Genomic DNA, 18,172 nt, shown 5'->3' on the forward strand with positions numbered 1-18,172 from the left:
GGACAGGCTATGTGATGCTGCTTTGCCTGGCCCGCTGTGCCTCCTACACCCTCTTCTTTTTTTTGCAGAGGTGTCGTGGACTGCCCCCCAGGAGGGCTCAAAACTTGTTAGCCCAGACCCCAGGAGAGGATGACCAACCAGTGGCCTGAGGCCACGTCTGCTGCAAACCAGATTCCATGATGGACACAGTGACGTCCCCGAACTCTTTGGAGGAGCGAGGACAGTTGCCGGTCCCTGATGGCACGTGGCTGGAGTCCAGCCATCTCTGGCTTCCCTGGAGAAAGCATTTCCGACCACAACCATGAGACGGAGAGTGCCCTCTTTTCAGTTTTCCACTTTTCCTTTGGGTTCAGGCTGCCTTGAAGAGAACAGTTAAAGCAAACATCACAGTTCTAAATATTCTCTGCGATTCTATTCCACCTTTGATCCAGAGGCCCAGATTGCGTCGAGGTAGGATTGGCCTCTCGCTGGTCCTTCTGGCCACGGCAGAGCCTGGGATGCCATCAAGTCCCCGAACCCACCCCCACTCCCCGCGACAAAAATCCTCTCCCCCCTTCTAACCTGGCTTCTCTCTTTTAGGTCCTATTTCCTTGGATCTGGCTTCTCCCACTAAGCCCAGCCCACGTGGTTTGCTGGACGATGCCTGATAAAGCCAGGGTTTCAAAAGGCATCAATTCAAGAACTTTTTTCTCTTCCCCAGATTACTACAAACCCACCCTCCTTTCTTCCCCTACAGGTGGGTGACGGCAGGGGCTCCAGGGGTCTTGTGGCTGCAGGCATTGCTTTGCTCCAGCTGAGAAAGCAGCCTCTGCACTCCCTGGGGGAGTCAGATGTCTGGGATGTCGGTGACATCTTTCTCCCTCATCAGTTCAGCCTTTCGGCTTCAGGCTCAGCAGTGATTGTTGCAAGCTTCGTGCCCGGGGCTGGTCTCCAAGGAGCTCTCTGTCCGCGGGGTGGAGAGGGCCCTGGGCTGGGATCCCGGAGCCCCGGGGAGCCCAACTGCGTATACTGTTCATGCAAGAGCCTCCTCGTGTGGGTGCTTCTCGTCCTCCAGCCGATGGCCAAATCCCCGTGGGAAACACTCTTGTCCAGTTCTCAGCCACCTTTACCCCGTTATGGGCCCCGCTGGTTTAAGGCAATGGTGCGTTAATCCCGGCCACAATGGCTGGCTGGATTCGGTTAGGTGGCCGTTGTTAAGCCACAAGATGATGTCTGTCCCAGCTCTGGGAAAGCATGATGCTGTGTCCTCCACTGGAAGGATGGTGTGAGAAGGCCGAGGTTACAGCTTGCCTCGGGTCACCGTGGGCAGCCTGAGAACGAAGCCCGGTGGTGAGAGGCTTGTAGTCCGAAACCTACACCGACTACGGCTCTTTGAGGGGCTGGATGAGCCTGGCTGGGAAAGCCCACCTCTAGATATTATAACGTGGAGCCAAGAACACCCTACTTTGGCTCAAAATCTGTTTCACAATTGGTTCACTTTTGCAATCACTTGCCTTCTCTGGCGGTGCTTTTCTCATCTGTAAAATGGGATCCAAGGGCTGAAAGACATCTCACAGTGAACAGCCTAGTGGGAAGGAGAGGTGGAGTGGGGACCAGGCGGCCGACCCAGGTGGCGTGCAGCTCAGCTGTGGACACCTGTCTGCTCTGGGGACCTGACTCAGCACATCCAGGAAAGCTGGGTGCTCTCTCTGACCCCATCATCCTGAACAGACTTGGCTTTCAGGAGAAGGAGAGAGCGAGCTCAGGGGTCAGCCCACACCACTCCCTGCACCAGTGTCCATTTCTGCAAGGTTTGTCCCTGGGATTAATCAGCCAACCAGCACGTTTGCTGAATTCTTCACGTCAAGTACTCCCATGAGCTCTAGCCTCTGAGGATTTATGCTCGGAATAATGACCTCACAGCAATTTACAAGCCTTTTATCAGTCAAGAGGGTCTTCAATTTTGCAGAATTTTAAAGCTGGAACAGGTTTTTGTTTGTCAGCTTTTAAAAAACACTTTCTGGATCCTGAATCTTTGAGAATCAAATAAAAACTGGAACCTCTCTCCAGGAAAATACTCATATACAGGGACTCAGGGGAAAAACAAACGTGGTGTGTGACTTCTAGGGATGCTTGTGAATGCCCGTTGCTATCTGTGGTCCGTGACCTTCATAATTCCTCCCTCCCCATTTGCAGAGGGAGAAAGTGAGGCTGGGGAGGGCAGGACTTATCCAGAGGGCTGCAGGGAGCAGCAGAGGCAGCCTCCTGGCTTCCCAGACCAGGACACCGTCACAAGTCCTCAAAGTATCAGTGGCCTTTTAGAAAACGCTCTTGACAGAAAAAAATGGACTGTTTTTTTGTTTGTTTGTTTGTTTGTTTTGTTTTGATTAAATGTCAGCAACTGGAGCCAAAGCTCCCTGTCCTTTTACGCCTGTGACTCCACTCCCCACCCGGCCCCAAGACAGTGCCGCTGCGTTTGGGATTCCTAGCCTGAGGCTCAATCTAAGCCCGTAATGAGAGAGAAGAAAGGTAGGACTGGGAGAGAAGGAGGCACAGAGCATTCTACAAGCCTACCGACCTGACACCCCAGGATCTGCCCACCAGCAAGCCCTCAAGCCCTAGACACCACGGTACCCCAAGTCTGAGGATTCCTACAAAACTGGCTTTGAGCGCCCACACCCCAGCTGCCAGCTGAAGCGAGAGCAATTGAGTCACAAAGTGCAGATGATGTCAGCTGAATTTTAAAAACAAAACAATAAATAATCAGGAAGGCGGACAAGGAAGGAAGAGCAGCTGGGACGTGAAGGATGAGGTATGACTTCTCCCCTGTGATGGTCACATTCCTAGGATGACCCTGCAACCCCCAGGACACCACACAGGTGGCCAGGAGGGATCTGGCCCAGAGCGTAGACCCCTGGGGGAAACTGCTGGCTGGTGGCGGCCTCCTGCACAGCTCTGGAAGGTGACGGGCACCAAATCCAGCAGTCTGTGAAAATAAGAATGGACAGTCCATGGCTGATGGGCCTCTGGATGGAGCCAAGTATCATCCGAGCTTTATTCCAACTCAGACGCTGGCTCAGGAAACTAGAAAACTGTCCCCAGCTACAGAGTCAGGGGAGTACACGGCTGCGGTGCCCTTTCCCAAGTCGGGGCTTTTGCCTCATTTCAGCCAAGTGCATGCATCTCTCTCGCCAATACAAAGGCACACAGAAGGCGTCAGATCTTCTCTCAGCCATCATGATAAACACAAAGATTGATTACTCAAGGGAACAGCAGCTTGGGAAGGAGACATCTGGATATTTAGAGTCTCTGAAGACCTTTGAGTGAGGAGCCCTCCTGGCCACCATAACTCAGCTGTGGGCAGAAAGGGGAGGCGTGGTGGTCCTACCATGTGAGGGAGGCCCCACATGGCCGTCCTGGGGGTCATCCTCACCCAGGAACTTCCCAGCAAGAATCAGAGACCTGGCCCCAGACCCCTCCGCAGAGGAGAGTCTCTCTGCATCCTCCCCAGGAGACCATCCTCTTCTTTAGAATGCGGGAATCTTCGGATTGGACCTCTCCCCAGTCTCCCCACCTTCCCCAGCCCGGAACAGCAGCGAGAGGGGTGTCCCCACCCCAGAATGGTTCTGAGACTTGCTCTGCAGCCCTGGCAGGGCTCGGTGACCTTGCTGAGTAGATGCTGCCAATTGGGGTGCAAGAGGCTGCGAGGGGCACCTGGACACACCCCTAAGGCCGGCCCTCCGAGTTCCCAGAGCACAATGGCTCCGGCGAGAAGCTGGAGCCGGATGTGGAGAGGTGTGCTCCGGTGCATCTGTCCTCAGCCCTTCACAGCGTCATCTTCCCTTAAAGATCCGGATTTTGTTGATGGATGCCAAGGCGGCCGTCACATTGGACTCGAAGTCTCCGTCGTGCACCCCAGTCTTTCGAAAAGCCCCTGCCGATGGGTTGTTTTCCCAATAGTGGTGCCAGTTCCCTCTGCTGTCCGCCCCGAAGCCGTACAAGTCCACCTGCCGGGGCAAAGCACAGGTGAGAACTGGACAGCAGGGCTTCAGGTGGACCCTCTAACGAAGAGAGCCGGCAGGCACCCCCGGAATCTGTAAACACCACTTCCAAGGATTCACATAAACCCCTCCCCAGGAGCCTGGAACTCCCAGAGGCTTGGTGAAGCAAAGGCAAGTTGAGTAAAAGTCAAGTCCAATGCCAGAAGGCACAGTGGGAGGCCACTGCTTGTGGGTGGCCCTGAGGGTGCTGGGTCCGCCTCTGGGGAGGCACAACCTCTTCTCCAAGGCTTGAGGAGCAGGGCTTCGAAGCCCAGCAGCCTACCCCAAATCCCAGCTCTACCTCTTGCTGATACATCCTGCAAGTGCCAAATCACTTCTCTGAGCCTCACTTTCCTCATATGGAAAATGGGGCCAAGAGTGAGGACCACAGTGAGGTGGGCGGTAGGTGCGGATCCCTGTCTTCCCTTAGGCGAATACCCATCTGGTCCAGGGGTCCTCACTGTCCGGTGGGCAGGGCAGGGGGGAGTGCTTCTTACGCATGACAAACTTTTACTGAGCACTTATTCTATGTCAGGTGCTGCATTAACTCCATCAGAGTTCAGGCGGATGCTGGTGCAATCAGGGATGCAGGATTCAGGTTTCAGCCCCTGGCGCTCCTAAATTCTAACAAGCACCAACCGAGCCCCCGTGGGGGACAGGGGCTAACGCCGGGGCTCCCTCAGCACAGAGGACGCAGGGGCAGGAGGCCGGAGAGAGCAGAGAGAGCTCTTTCGAGCAAGGGACGCTTGAACTGGGTCTTGGAAAATGAGCAGAAGGTGACCAGGAAGGGACGGGAGGAGGGGCTTCCAGGGAGAGGGAAAGCTATGTGGGCCGCAGCATGGCAGACAGCTTTCAGGGGCGGGGACCCACCAGGGGCAGGAGACAGCTCCGTGGCAAGTGCAGCCTTTTCCGAAAATGCCAGCAGGGACACAGGCCCGCCCCAGAGCACGCGCTAAGGGATGGGAGGGGCATTTCTGAGGCAGAGGCCCACGGGCTCTTTGACCAGCCAGCTGGAGGTAGGGGCTTGGTGGGGAGATGCGAGTCAGGTGTGGTTTCTGGGGTGAGGGGCAGGCGAAGATGGTGGCAGAACAACCGAGGCAGAGACGGTGGGTGGGCCTTGCTACCCCCTCGACCCCTCCTCCCTGCAGTGTCCACTGATGAGCCGGATGGGGCGAGGGCGGGGTTGGGCTGTACGTGACAAGAAGGGACAGTGGAGTGCCCTGCCTGAACCCAGGGCCAGGGGAGAAGCAGGGGGCACTGCGGTCCCCGTCCTGCTTCACTGTCCAGGGGCAGCGAGCACCCCAGATCATTGATGGAAACCCAGGCCCAGGCTGGCAGACGGTGAGGCGAGTCCACGATTGGAAACACACGGTTGGCAAAATCACTGATTCTCAACCTCCGTGAACGGTGGAACCCCTGGGTGCCGGGTTCCCAACCTCAGGAATTCTGGTGGAAGTGGGCTGGGCTGGGCCCTGGGGGCCGGCATTTAGCTCCGCAGATGATTCTGATGAGCAACTGAGATCAAAACCACAACCCCAGACAGCTCCCCCGATTATAATATACTCCTGGGGACAAGATATGCTTATTTTGCCCCCAGATCAGATCTGAGCTTCCATCTGCTGGGCCAGGCTCTGCCTTGGGACCTCACACACCAAGAGAACACGGTTACTCCCCAAAACTTCCTGTGTGGGAGACAGTGCAAGCCTCACCGTAGAGACAGGATTGGAGCTTCTAGAAGAGACAGGCTATGCCGGGGCCGGGAGGGGGGATGGGGGTCTGCCTGACTGCAGGCGCTCTCGCCGCCCCTCTTGAGAACACGGAATGAGGAGCCCTCTGTCCCCGACCCCCTGCGGGGGGCAGGCAGGCATGGGGGAGGGGGTCCTACCTCATCACAGATGTGTAGTGAGAAGATGACCGAGAGGATGCCGGTGGATGGGTACCGCCCGTGGCCCTGCAGCCAGGTGTCGAAGACGTACTTGATGAAGACTGGGTGGTAAATCAGGATCTGCGGGAGGGGAGGACACGGTGAGGGGTCTGGAGAAGGATACCAGGCATGTGTTAGGGGCCACACGCTACTGTAACCTCAGGGGACCCTGTGTGACCGGAACTCATAACCCTGCACTTGGGGTGGGGGGTTTACGTACTAGTGGAGGAGATGGACCGTGACCTAAATCACAGAGACACAGAGGACGCTAGAAAAGAATGACGAGACTGTGGAGACAAACAGAGCAGAGGAAGGAGATAAGGCGCTGGGGGTGAGAAGGCTTGCCGACAAGGTGACATCTGAATTACAATCCAATGAGGCCAAGGAGTGGGACAGAGGCTGCAGGAGAAGGTTCCAGGGAAGAGCATGAGCTGGGGGACAAGGACACTCCTGTCACACTGCAGGAAGGCACCGAGCCACCCGTTCTGCCTAACATGGGCCTGAATGATCTCCAGTCCCTAAAATGACCCCACATGCCAGCTCTCCCTCTCCTCATGTTACAGATGAGGAAACCGAGGCTCAGAGAAGCTAAGTGACATGCTCAGTGTCACGCAGCCACCATCGGGAAGACATCAGCTCCAGCCATACAGTGAACTAGCTGTGTGTCTCTGGGCAAGTTACCTGCCCTCTCTGAACCCGATCTCTCCATCTACACATGACAGTGTATACAAAGGTCTGGTGTGGTGGACACTTCATTTCCTCCATCCCTCTGCCCTTTGCCCACGTCTTAGCCAACCCCATTCCCGGGCCCACTGGGGAAGGTGCAGATATGGAGACAGGTGACGAGGTCTGGCTTTGAGATGCTCATGCTGTGGGGCAGTGGTTCTCGAACAGCACCAGAATCCCTGGGGGGCTTGTAAAAACCCAGCGTTTCTGATTCAGCAGATCTGGGGTGGCCTGAGGATCTGCATTGGTGACAAGCTCCCGGGTGGTGCTGCAGGTCCAGGCGCCAGGCTTAGGGAACCTCTCCAGGGTTCGTCTCTCCACTCTCTAAGTGGAGGGCCACCCCCCCCACCAGCCCGGGGTCCCAGGGGCTCTCCGCCGCCAGATGCTGGCAGAGCGGGGAGATGGTGCTCTCTGCCCTCACGCGGAGCCTTGAAAGCAAGGCTGAGCTCAGAGGACAAGGCACCTGAGCCTCGACTCACCTTATCCTTTTTCACCTTGATCTTCGTGGGGACAGGAATGTAGGTGCTGCGGGAGGACAAGGCAGGTGGTTAATGCGGGAGGGGGCTGGCGGCCTGGGCATCAGCTGGTAGCGGCAGCTGGAGAGGCAGGTGGGGCAAGCGGGAAAGCACACTCATTCCCCAAGGGACCCCACCTCCTCGCAGTGGCCCATTATGGACACCAGAGGGCGATCGTGGCTCATTCGAGGACCTGCTGCTGCATTATGCCGCCTTCTCCCAGAAAGTTTAAGAAGGGGGATTGCTCCAAGCCCTGCACACAACACAGGAAGCACGGAGCCCACAACACCCATCCCCCGCTGCTGGGACGCTGGCTGATAGGCCCACAATGGCCCCCTTTTCATCTGCAAGATTTCACGTGCCCCCAAGATGACGGTATACGTGCCTGGCCACCTGGCCTCACGTTGCATCTACCTCGGGGACAAGTCACGTTCCAGCCTGTGGGACCAGGAGGAAGGAGCCGGCAGCGGAGCCCTGGCTGGTCCAGCTCCACCCCTGGCTGAGCCCGCTTCCCTCACTGCCCTCCTCCTCCGAGCACAGCCCCCCGGTTTCCCGCACCCAAATCCCTCGGGCTTCCTATTCCTAACCAGGCCTCAGACAAGGAGGCTTTTGGCCATCTGGGCACTAAGCCACTTCTCTTCAGGCAGGTGCGAGCCTGGCTCTGCGTAGGGGCCAAGTGGAGGCTGGAGGTCATGAGAAGGACTAGCGGGAATTCACTGAGACCCGTGCCAAGTGCCCGGAACAAATCAGAAGATGTGAGCTCCTCGGTGCTAAAGGCAGCCGGAGCCGACGTGCTCCGTGCTCCGCGCCCAGTCTCCCCGCCCACCCCGCCCAGCGCAGCCGGGGCCATTTTGACGGTTTGATAAGCGGGGGTGGGCGGCGGCTGCCATCAACAGGGAGCACCCCAGAGACGAGGACGGGGTCACAACTAACACGTGCTGTGCCCTTTCCAGCGGGGCTCCCTCTCCCGAGGGGTTTCCAGGGTGTCTGGGGAAGCAAACCTGGGAGGTCTATTCGGGGGAGCGGGAAGTCGCGAGGAAGAGGAAGGCCTGAGCTCTGGGTGCATCGGGGTGATGGGAGGAGGGGTCCCAAGAAGAGCCGGAGGGTCTGGAGGCGTCCGGGGGGCTGGGGCTCTGCCCTCCAGGAGGAGGCCTGGGGAGGGGAGGTGTTCCGGGGGAGGAACAGCACGAGCGTGGCTGTAGGGGGTGGCGGGGGGCTCAGAGGCCCTCACACAGCAAGGAGCAGCAGCGGGACAAGCAGTGACCCTCATCCAGACGCCCCGAGGGGACTTACTGGGAGATGGTGCCCGTGGTGGTAGCGCTGACCACCCACTGCAGGTCGATGGTCTTGAAGGGGACCAGGACCATGCTGACGTTCTCCGCCAGCTCCCGGAAGCTCTCGGGGTACACGAGGTGGTGGGTGGTCTTGCTGCCCACGTCGGCCTCGAACCCTGCCGTGGGGGCCTTGTTCATCCTGGGAGGGGGAGGGAGAGAGGACAGGCATCACACTGGGGCACCGATGCTGAGGGTCAGCTTCAGCTCCGCGAGGCTGCGCTGTGCCCCTTCCACTGGGCCCCAACTTACGCATCTGTAAAATGGGGGCGATTGCGGCACAGCTCAGAGGCTTTTGCTACTTTTTTCTCATTTATGATCTCGAGGGAGCCTGACCACCGCCACCATCGATGGCCCACTCCGTCCTGGTCCAGTGACGCACATCACTGACCCTTAATGATGACGGTGTCCAGTACATACTTTATGGTCCTATTCTTATGGCCAAAGAAGTCTGAGTGCAAAGAATGTATCCCAGGACACAGAGGAACCCAGAGGCAGCCTTGAACTCAGGGCCTGTCTGACCCTGAACCTGACTCTTTCCCCTTCACCATGGACATTCCTACTGGACACCAGGTACACTGAGGCTCCCTGAGGCCAGGTGAGTGGTCTAAAGACATAAAGTCAGAGACCACAGAAACAGCGGATGGATCTAGAAGGCGCCTGTGCTTCTCACCTGAGTCACTGGTGCCCCTGGGTCGGGTGACTGGTGTGGGGATGACAAGAAACGCGGGAGAGACGTGGGGCATCTTCCTGGAATATCCATTTTACTTGGTGACAGGGAAACATATTTTACATTAAAAGTATATAGTTATGTTATGGCCTAGATGGCAAAACAGAGATGGCTTTTGTTTTATTTATTTTTTTGGCTTGTGCAGCTTGTGGGATCTTAGTTCCCAGACCAGGGATCGAACCCCGGCCCCTGGCAGTGAGAGTGCCGAGTCCTAACCACTGGACCGCCAGGGAATTCCCAGACAGGGATGGATTTTAAAGATTAAACAAGAGTCCTCAAGTTAGCCTTGCCCTCTGGCCAGGCTTCTCAAGGCCAAGCTCCCAGCCCCCTGGGTACCTCTGTGTATGGTTTCCTCTCTCCATCCAGAGAGGCCCTGTTGGTCCATCTGCAATGCAGATGGGGAAACTGAGGCCCAGAGGGGGCAGGGAGGGGCCCAAGGTCCCCAGATAAGGCTGGGTATACCCGGACTGGGGTCTTGACCTCCTGACGCTGAGCCATGAAGCCCCCTGCAGCTCCAGGGGCCCGGAGGGCAGTGGGGTGGCCTGGGGGGTGAGGGGCTGGCACTCACCTGAGCACGAAGTCGTGACTGTCTATCTGAGGCCCGTACCAGGACTCTCTCAGGTTGCCAGAGTTGCCCACGACGGCACAGCGCCGACAGCCCACCAAACTCTTCTCCAGCAGGGGGTCCACGTTCCCGGGCACCACCTGGAACAGCTCCTTGATGGTGTCATTCAAGTTACTGGGCTGCTTCTCCCGCTGGAGCCTCTGTGGGCGGAGGATGCAGGACACAGTCAGCCTGGATGTGTCACCTCTGGCCCCCACTGCTGGGCCCTGAACCCCCTGTGGTTGGTGACCCAGCCCCTCCCGAGTACCCTTCTCTCCGCTGGGCACCAGGAGAGGCAGGCGGCTCAGACAGCCACCTCCCCTGCCACGAGCCCAAGGGCCACTCAGGGAGATGGGAAGGCAAGAGATCACTCACTCATTCTGCAAAGGTTTATTGAGCACCTACTATGTGCGAGGTACAGCTCTGGCCTCGACGCAGTGAGACTGGCTGGTATGAGTAAAGCACATGGGAGAAGGGTCGGGTGACCCTCCACGCTCGCCTCCCCTCCCCTCTGTTCCCCTCACCCTCCCGCCTCTCAGCTCCCACAGCCCCAGGACCACCGGGCTCCAGCCAGACTCAAGAGTCAGCCCTTTGCTGGATGAATCAAGGAGTCCAATGTCTGCTTAACAAATTGTTTTCACACCCACACCCAAGGTCACCTGCCCTGGGACCTCTCTGACCCACAGGTGGAGGCAAACACCGGGTTTATCCTGAGGGTGACCAGCCACCTGGTTGGCCCAGGGGTTTCCCTAGAAGCAGGACTCTCAGTGCTAAAAATGGGACGAGCGGGTCGCCCTATTGAGCCCTCTCTCTGTACACCCACGTCCATCCACTGCCTCAGGGGGAGCTCGGCCACGCTGCATGGTGACCACTCGCTGAGGCACATTACTCCCCCACTCAAGAGTGAAACCTGGAGAGATTTCCTAAGATCCATCGCATCTGCCTGTGTCACCAAGCCGCAGGGCTGTGTCACTTCAAAGGCAGATGAGAAAGGATGCTCTGGGGCCCAGGTTGGTTGAGCACGTGTCCCGAATCCAAAGCAGGATTTGAAACCAGGCTTTTATAAACCCACCTTGAAGTCTCTCCCGCAACATCACCCCTGCCTCAGAGCCCTGGAACCTTGACCTTTGGAAAGCCCAGTCCCTGAGCTTGGGGAGGGGTAGGTGGCTGTGGGGTGAGTCCCACCAGTCACTCCCAGCCCCAGGGACAGGAGAGGGGCTGGGTGAGAAAACTGAGGCTAGCAGCTGCTTTGGCCATTGTCTAGGAGGTCAGTGACGGGGGGGATTGCGTAGGGAGATCCCCAGGCGTCTGCATCTGGTCCCCACCTGGCATTGGAGGAATCAGCATCCCCAAGGAGAGGCACACCAGGAGACCTGGATGGCCCTCTAGATAAAAGCACCTAGCATCTCCTCTAGCCTAAGACACTCACATGCTGCGAGAGCCACAGGCAACGACATCAGGACCGCAGACACACTTCTACTTAGAAACATCACTGGTTACAGTAAAAGAAAAAGGGAAAATAGCAAGCGTTGGTGAGGACGTGGAGTATCTGGAACACTCGGGCTTTTGCTGGTGGGAATGTAAACTACTGCAGCTACTGTGGAAAACTGTTTGGTGGTTTCTCGGCAATTCCATTCCTAAGTATTAAAAAGAACTGAAATCAGGGAATTCCCTGGCAGTCCAGCGGTTTGGACTCCGTGCTGAGGGCCCAGGTTCAATCCCTGGTCGGGGAATTAAGGTCCCACAAACTGCAAGGTGAGGCCAAAACAAAAACAAAAACAAACCAAAAAAAGAACTGAAACCAGGGTCATGAGCACATACTTGTTCACTCGTGTTCACTGCAGCATTACTCACAATAGCCAAAAGGTGGAAACAACCCAAGTGTCCATTGACGGATGAATGAATAAACAAAATGTGGAACATCCAGACAATGGAATATCATTCAGTTATAAAAAAGGGACATGCTGATATATGCTCCCAATGGATGAATCTTGAAAACACTTAAGCTAAGTGTTATTTCACTGGCTTATTTGCCGGACACAGAGGACACATATTGTACAATTCCACTTACAGGAGATACTAGAATCGCCAGATTCTAGCATGTAGAATGGTGGCTGCCTGAGGGATGAGAGGGGTGCTGAGGGGGGTGGTTATTAATGGGTACAAGGGGCTTTTGTTGGAGGTGACGAAAGTGCCAGGTACGGGTAGTGGTGATGGTAACCCAACATCGTGAATGCATTTAATGCTATGGAATTGCACACTTATAAAACAGTTGATAAATATTATGTTATGTATATTTTACCACAATAAGACAAAAACTATATCCAGATGAAACACCTCTGATCGGATCTCCTGGGGCAGCTCCGGGCTCCTGAACCCACGATCACCTGGGCAACAGAGTCATTTCTCACAGGCTCCCAGGTGATGCCGCTACTGATGCAGGGACCACACTCTGAGAACCCCTGGGATCGAGGACCACAGCCAAGCCGCCTGGCAGGGACCTCCTCGGGGGCCCCCACCCAGGAAGAGCCCTGACAATGTGAAGATGCACTCAGAACCAGAGGGTGTCCTCCATCCATGTCATTACCTCGGGGAGCATGACACTGCATGCTGGGTTAAGGGAGCAACACGGCATGCTTTAATCCAGCGCTCAGCAATATTTACTGAGCACCTACTATGTGACACACGTGCCTGCTTTGCCTCGGGGGCCCCGGGGTTTGAAGGCTCACAGCCGGCAGGGTACCCACACTGGCAGTACAGCATCACGTTGTCCCGTCCACCTACTACTGACTTAACCCCTCTTTAACGATTCACTTTAAAAAGTAAGTTTATTTTTAAAGGAAATCTCATATTTCTGCCACAAGCAGAAAGCAAGAGTTACTTGGCAAAAGTTAAAAAATCTGTCCCCAAAAAAGGGAAAGTGTCCAATACAATGAAAACAAAACCACTTTATTCGATTCCAGCTCCATCCTGTTGCTTGCCCAGGCAAGCCGCCCTCCTCTGCTAGAACCAAGATGGGCAGGTGTTAAAGAAGCCCATCGTGAAACAAGGAGCGACATTTAATCCTTGCAACTTCAAAGATGGAAAGAGAATTAAAGCCGAATGACTTCCTCGCCCTGAGCGTGATGCGATGCTCTTAAAGGCCCTGCCCCTGTATCACCAGGAATCACGCTGCCGCACCAGCTCACACTTCAGGAACCTTGGCTCTGTTTCAGACCCTCATTGGCAGGAATGGAGATTGAGGCCCAGAGAGGGAAAGATCTAGGCCACGGGGTGAGTACAGAGCTGAGCAGAACTCGGGGACAGCGGGCTGGAATCGAGCTGTGTCTCTGGGGATTAGAGCCCTAAAGCATCCACTCACCAGCTGGGGTAGATGAGGCTGGTCAAGTACCGCTATGTCCCTGTCGTCCTTGGGAAGGAACTCTCTGACTTCTCTGCCTTTTGTAAATGACAACGGAAGTCCCAGAGGGCTGCTGACATGTACGCAGGAGAGGAAGGGCAGAAGTTCCAAGACACCCTCTCCCCTCTCACTCTTCCTGCCTAGTTTCCAAGCGGTGTATTTCTTTGTCCACAATCAGCGCTCAAGCAGTGGCTGCTGCTGGTTGTCAGAGGCTCCCTGAGGAAGCATCACGTCTTAAGGCAGAGCCTGGAGGCAGAGGCTGAGACAGCCAGCATCACCCCACTGCTGCAGGACACGGGGGACTTCGCGATACCCAAGGCACCTGAGCTGTCAGCCCCCAGCTCCTGAAGGCTTCTTCCTGATTCCCCCTCGCCTGCCCTCCCTCCCATGTGGGTCTGGAGGAGCAGCAGTGGGCAAGAGGACGGGAAAACAAGGGTGCCTTGGGGTGGGCGGCCGGGTCCCGGGCCTGGCTCTGTATGGATGGCTGAGTGACCTCAGTCAAGTCCTTCCCCTCGTCCCGGAGACAAAGTAGGAGAAGACACAGGAGACACGAGGGGTCTGCTGCAAACCAGGGCTCCGAGGAGGTCTGGGGAACAGCGTGTCTAGGGCCAGCCCCTCAGACACCTGGCATCAATCACCTTCTGCGGGTTCCCTGCCAGCCGAGCATCCTTCAGGGCATTTCCCACCAGGCTCGTCATACTTTAAAAGCAGGGGCTCTGTGTTTGGGGTCCTAAATCTGGATCTGTCAGAGATCGTCCTGGCTGTCTGGGGGCCTTTATGCAGAGCTACGGTGCCTGCTGGAATTCCCAGGGTGGTTTTGATTTCAATATTCTGTGTCTCCGTCTGGAGGGACGGGAGTGCTTGTCAGATGTGGTGCCCTGATTCTTTATTCAAAACATGTTGTCTGTGTGTTGTCAAGGAACCCAGAAGCTCTAAAGCCCTGCTCCTTTCTGTTGATTTCTATTCACGAGGAACCTTCTCGCCTTCCTTCCTACCCTGCAAAAGCCCTTCCAAGAGGCTAAACTCCAGCAAAGAAGGACTGCACATAACGGCTGGGGTGGGGACGTGGGAGGACAATTTGATGAAACGGTAAGAGCCACATGGGAAAACATTCAGCCTTCCTATGTGCTGAAAGAATGCAAATTCATTTCCCCTTGCCCATTAAACCAGCAAAAATAAATAAAAATGTTAAAACCTAATGTTTGTGGTGCTATAGAGAAACCTGGTGAGGTGACTATTATTACCTCAATCCGAGAATCTGAGATGAAGAGCTTCCTCAACATCACTCTTGATAAAATATAGAAAGTCAGGAGCAAAACCCAGGGACCCTGGGTGCCTATCACCTATCACCCTGCCTTCTGATGATCTGTTTTCCCTTCTCTCCCAACCATCCCTGCAAGCTAAAAAGGGAAGGCTGTTTTGTTCCATCTCAATATATTGGCATCTAATAGATGCTCAATAAGTCTTCAATGAATGGATATTTCTCATTCCTCTTCAATCCACTTTGCACTGAACAACTAGATCAGATCATGGACCTCCCCTAGTTAAAATTCTACAGTGGTTTCCTGTGGCACTGAGAACAAACCCCAGACTCCTGGCTGTGGGTCCTGCCCACTCCCAGATGTCCCCGCTCACGGCCACACACAGCTCCAGCTCCTCCAAGACACCAAGCGGATGCTGCCCCAGTGCTCTTGCACTCGCTGTCCCCGTGCCCGGCGGCACTTTCCCCAGATCCTCCCGCAGCCGGTGCCCTCTCTGCCTTTGGGTCTCAGCTCAATTCCTGGCTGCTCAGAGACCTTCCCGATGAGCCCATTTACAGAGGCCCCTGCCCCAAGTTTCTCCCAAACCCCTTTGATCCTCCTCCGAGCACTTCTATCTGAGTCTATCTTGTTTATTTGTTTCTTATCTGTCTCTCTCTGCCAGAATATAATTCCATGAGAATAAGGATCTGTTTTTTTTTTTTTTTGCTTCTCCATACCCAGAGTGGGTTAAATAGTGGCCTCTAAACAGATATGTCCAAGTCCTAATCCCTGGAACCTGTGAATGAGACTTTATTTGGAAAAGGGGTCTTTGCAGATGTCATTAAGGAATTCAAGATGAGGCACCTGGAGAAACCGACCCCGCTGACACCTTGAGCTCAGGCTTCTGCCTCCGGAATCGCGAGAGAATGTGTTTCTGTTGCCGTAAGCCACCAAGCGTGCCGTCACCTGTTACGGCAGACACAGGGAACTGCTACAGGGCCCTCTGCTCTGATTTATAACATATACAGGAGATGCTCAATAACAGAGGCGGAATGCATGAACGAACGAACGTACGGATGACCAGTATTCTGAATCCTGCCAAGCGCCTGGCAGGGCCCCTGGTGCACGCTTGGGCCTGAGCATTTGGCAGCCGGGGGCCACCCACATCTCACCCCCAGACCCACACTCAGCCCCGGCTCTCACCAGCCACCAGTTGTAGGTGTCTTCATCCAGGAGCGCGTTCTTGGCCGTCAGCAGCGGCTGCAGGGACCGGTTGAATCTCTCATCGAACCAGGAGGACACCCTGCGCTGTCCGATGCAGCGGGCGCAGGTGCAGGGCCTGTGGGGGTAATTCACGAGCCTCCTGAAGTTCTCCGAGAGCTCGAGGACCATCTGCTTGGGGAACCACGCAGTGGTCACCACGGTGTGGGAGTAGTTCAGGAAGAAGGAGGTGAGGAAGATGAAGAGGATGAGGAACGTGAGCACTTTGAGAGTTCTTTTCCTCATGGTCACCATTTCTGCTTTCCTGATGGGGGGCCTCCCAGGGATGGGCTGGAGGAAACCAGGCCTAATTGAGGAGGAACTTCCAAGAAAGATCCCAGAGACAGAGGATCGATTGCAAGGCAAGGCGGAGACACCCAGGGAGCCTCAAAGCCTCCTACGGCCACTGCTGCTGGGCAACGGCCACCCGGCTGTGCCCATCACCCGTGATACTCAAAGGCTAAGTGGACCACTTGTGGCAGGGTGCCTCTGCTGGCACATAATTTGTCTTTTCAGGAAATAAAGTGGCCTGCTTCGTCAGCAATCCTTAAACAGCCGATAATGTCTTCTGATGAAGCTTTAATCGAAACTTGATAACAGTGATTTCTTTTCCCATACAAGGGGGTTGAGGGGTAATTAATCCTCGTGACAGTCCAGGGTCCCTCAGAGGTGAGGGCCTCGAAGGAAGGGTCGTGGTACAGGACAGGGGCAAGCTGTCTTTGTCACTGCCCTCCAGAGAAGACGGTGTGTGACGATCCTTAATTAGAACTTGGTCTTGCCCATGCTGTCACCAGAGATGCGGCAGTGAAGCAGCCGGCTTGACAAAGGCACTGAGGGTTGTCTGTCATCTGCACAGAAAAGGAGGAAGAAAACAGGATGAACTTCTATTACTTTTTTATAAAAACCATTTCTCTCTCTCCACTTCCTCCCATCATCTTCCGTTCTGTTGTCAAGCCAATGTGGCAGGTGGCTACAGACAATTTTTTACCCTTTTGAGCCTCAGCGTGTGCATGTGTACAGTGGGATGTTAACGCCTATTTTCTTCAAGGTTGCTAAGAGACACCGAAGGTGGCCCACCCATCTTTCCTGCAACCAGAACCTAGTACATTGAAGAATCAGACCTAAGTTTGTGAAGTGAGTTAATAATGCACGTACAGTGCCAGGTACACAGAGATTGCCAAGTACATGCTACTTTCTCTCTGCTTCACTCTCTCTCTCTCAGATTCTAAAGTTCAACCACAACCAAAATGGTATGCTTAGGGGGTGGCCCAGGCTTCCACCTGGTCCAGGTTCAAGTACTGGTTTACCAGTTGTATGGCTTTGGGAAAGTTATTCAACCTCCCTGACCCTCAATTTTCCCTTCCGTAAAGTGGGATAATAATAGCTCCACTTACAGAATGGTTATGAAGATAAGACAAAATGCTATATGCTGGGACTTCCCTGGTGGTGCAGTGGCTGAGAATCTGCCTGCCAATGCAGGGGACACAGGTTCGAGCCTTGGTCCAGGAAGATCCCACTTGCCGCGGAGCAACTAAGCCCGTACGCCACAACTACTGAGCCTGTGCTCTAGAGCCCACGTGCCACAACTACTGAGCCCACGTGCTACAACTACTGAAGCTCACACGCCTAGAGCCCGTGCTCCACAGCAAGAGAAGCCACCACAATGAGAAGCACGTGCACCACAACGAAGAGTAGCCCCCGCTCGCCGCAACTAGAGAAAGCCTGCACGCAGCAACAAAGACCCAACGCAGCCAACAATAAATAAATAAATTAATTAATTTTTTAAAATGCTATATGCTGAGTTTCTGATATTCATTAAGTAACTGCTAAACTTTCATTTTCCATTTTCAATGTAGAATGAATGTTCTTGGATGAGCCAGTAAGAGCCAAACAGGATGGTACACTCATACATATCTATTTCCTCGGATGACTGACAAAGTATACCACCAGCTAGATAGGGGTTTCCGAGGTTGTCCTAAGAAGAAACGGAGATTCAGAGAGATTAAATGACTTTCCCAAGGTCATGGGGAAAGTAAGAAGCAGGGCCTGAATCCAGATCCACACCCCTCTGACTCCATGCACCTGGAGGGGCCAGGGTACCAGAAACACGAGCAGGAGGTCTGCCCTGGACGGGACACCCTGTCTGTAAACTGGGCTCCAGATGACCATAGCTGGAGGGATACAGAGAAAGCTGGGAGTTATTTAATCAAAGAAAGCAAACCAGGACCCTTCAAATGCTTGTAACACAAGTTCCCACACCTCACTGACTTTCCGGGCTTCTGCAGAGTGCAGCTGTGGTCACACCTCTGCACCTGAACATGATTCCCTTTGGTACTTGCCTGGAATGTGCCCCTATCTCTATCGGTCTGATCAATTCCTTCCCCATCCTCAACATGTAGACTATCAACAAGCAGGATACATG

The 18,172-nt window shown here is 54.9% G+C and overlaps 1 protein-coding gene across 1 annotated transcript in view; it reads right to left on the reverse strand.

Annotated features, from left to right (window-relative positions):
- Window positions 1–548: 548 nt before the first annotated feature.
- ST3GAL1 (ST3 beta-galactoside alpha-2,3-sialyltransferase 1) overlaps window positions 549–18,172 on the reverse strand; it is an 87,444-nt gene continuing 69,820 nt past the window's right edge. Inside the window, exons 3-8 of the mRNA XM_060116032.1 lie at window positions 15,694–16,598; window positions 9,814–10,010; window positions 8,478–8,657; window positions 7,149–7,194; window positions 5,905–6,024; window positions 549–3,986 (exon numbers count right to left, since the gene is read on the reverse strand). Coding sequence (XP_059972015.1) covers window positions 3,813–3,986; window positions 5,905–6,024; window positions 7,149–7,194; window positions 8,478–8,657; window positions 9,814–10,010; window positions 15,694–16,005 — 1,029 coding nt within the window. The 5' untranslated portion in view covers window positions 16,006–16,598 and the 3' untranslated portion in view covers window positions 549–3,812. The remainder of the gene's footprint in view (window positions 3,987–5,904; window positions 6,025–7,148; window positions 7,195–8,477; window positions 8,658–9,813; window positions 10,011–15,693; window positions 16,599–18,172) is intronic.

Source organism: Mesoplodon densirostris, chromosome 13, assembly GCF_025265405.1.
Source record: "Mesoplodon densirostris isolate mMesDen1 chromosome 13, mMesDen1 primary haplotype, whole genome shotgun sequence".
Classification (NCBI taxonomy): Eukaryota; Metazoa; Chordata; class Mammalia; order Artiodactyla; family Ziphiidae; genus Mesoplodon; species Mesoplodon densirostris.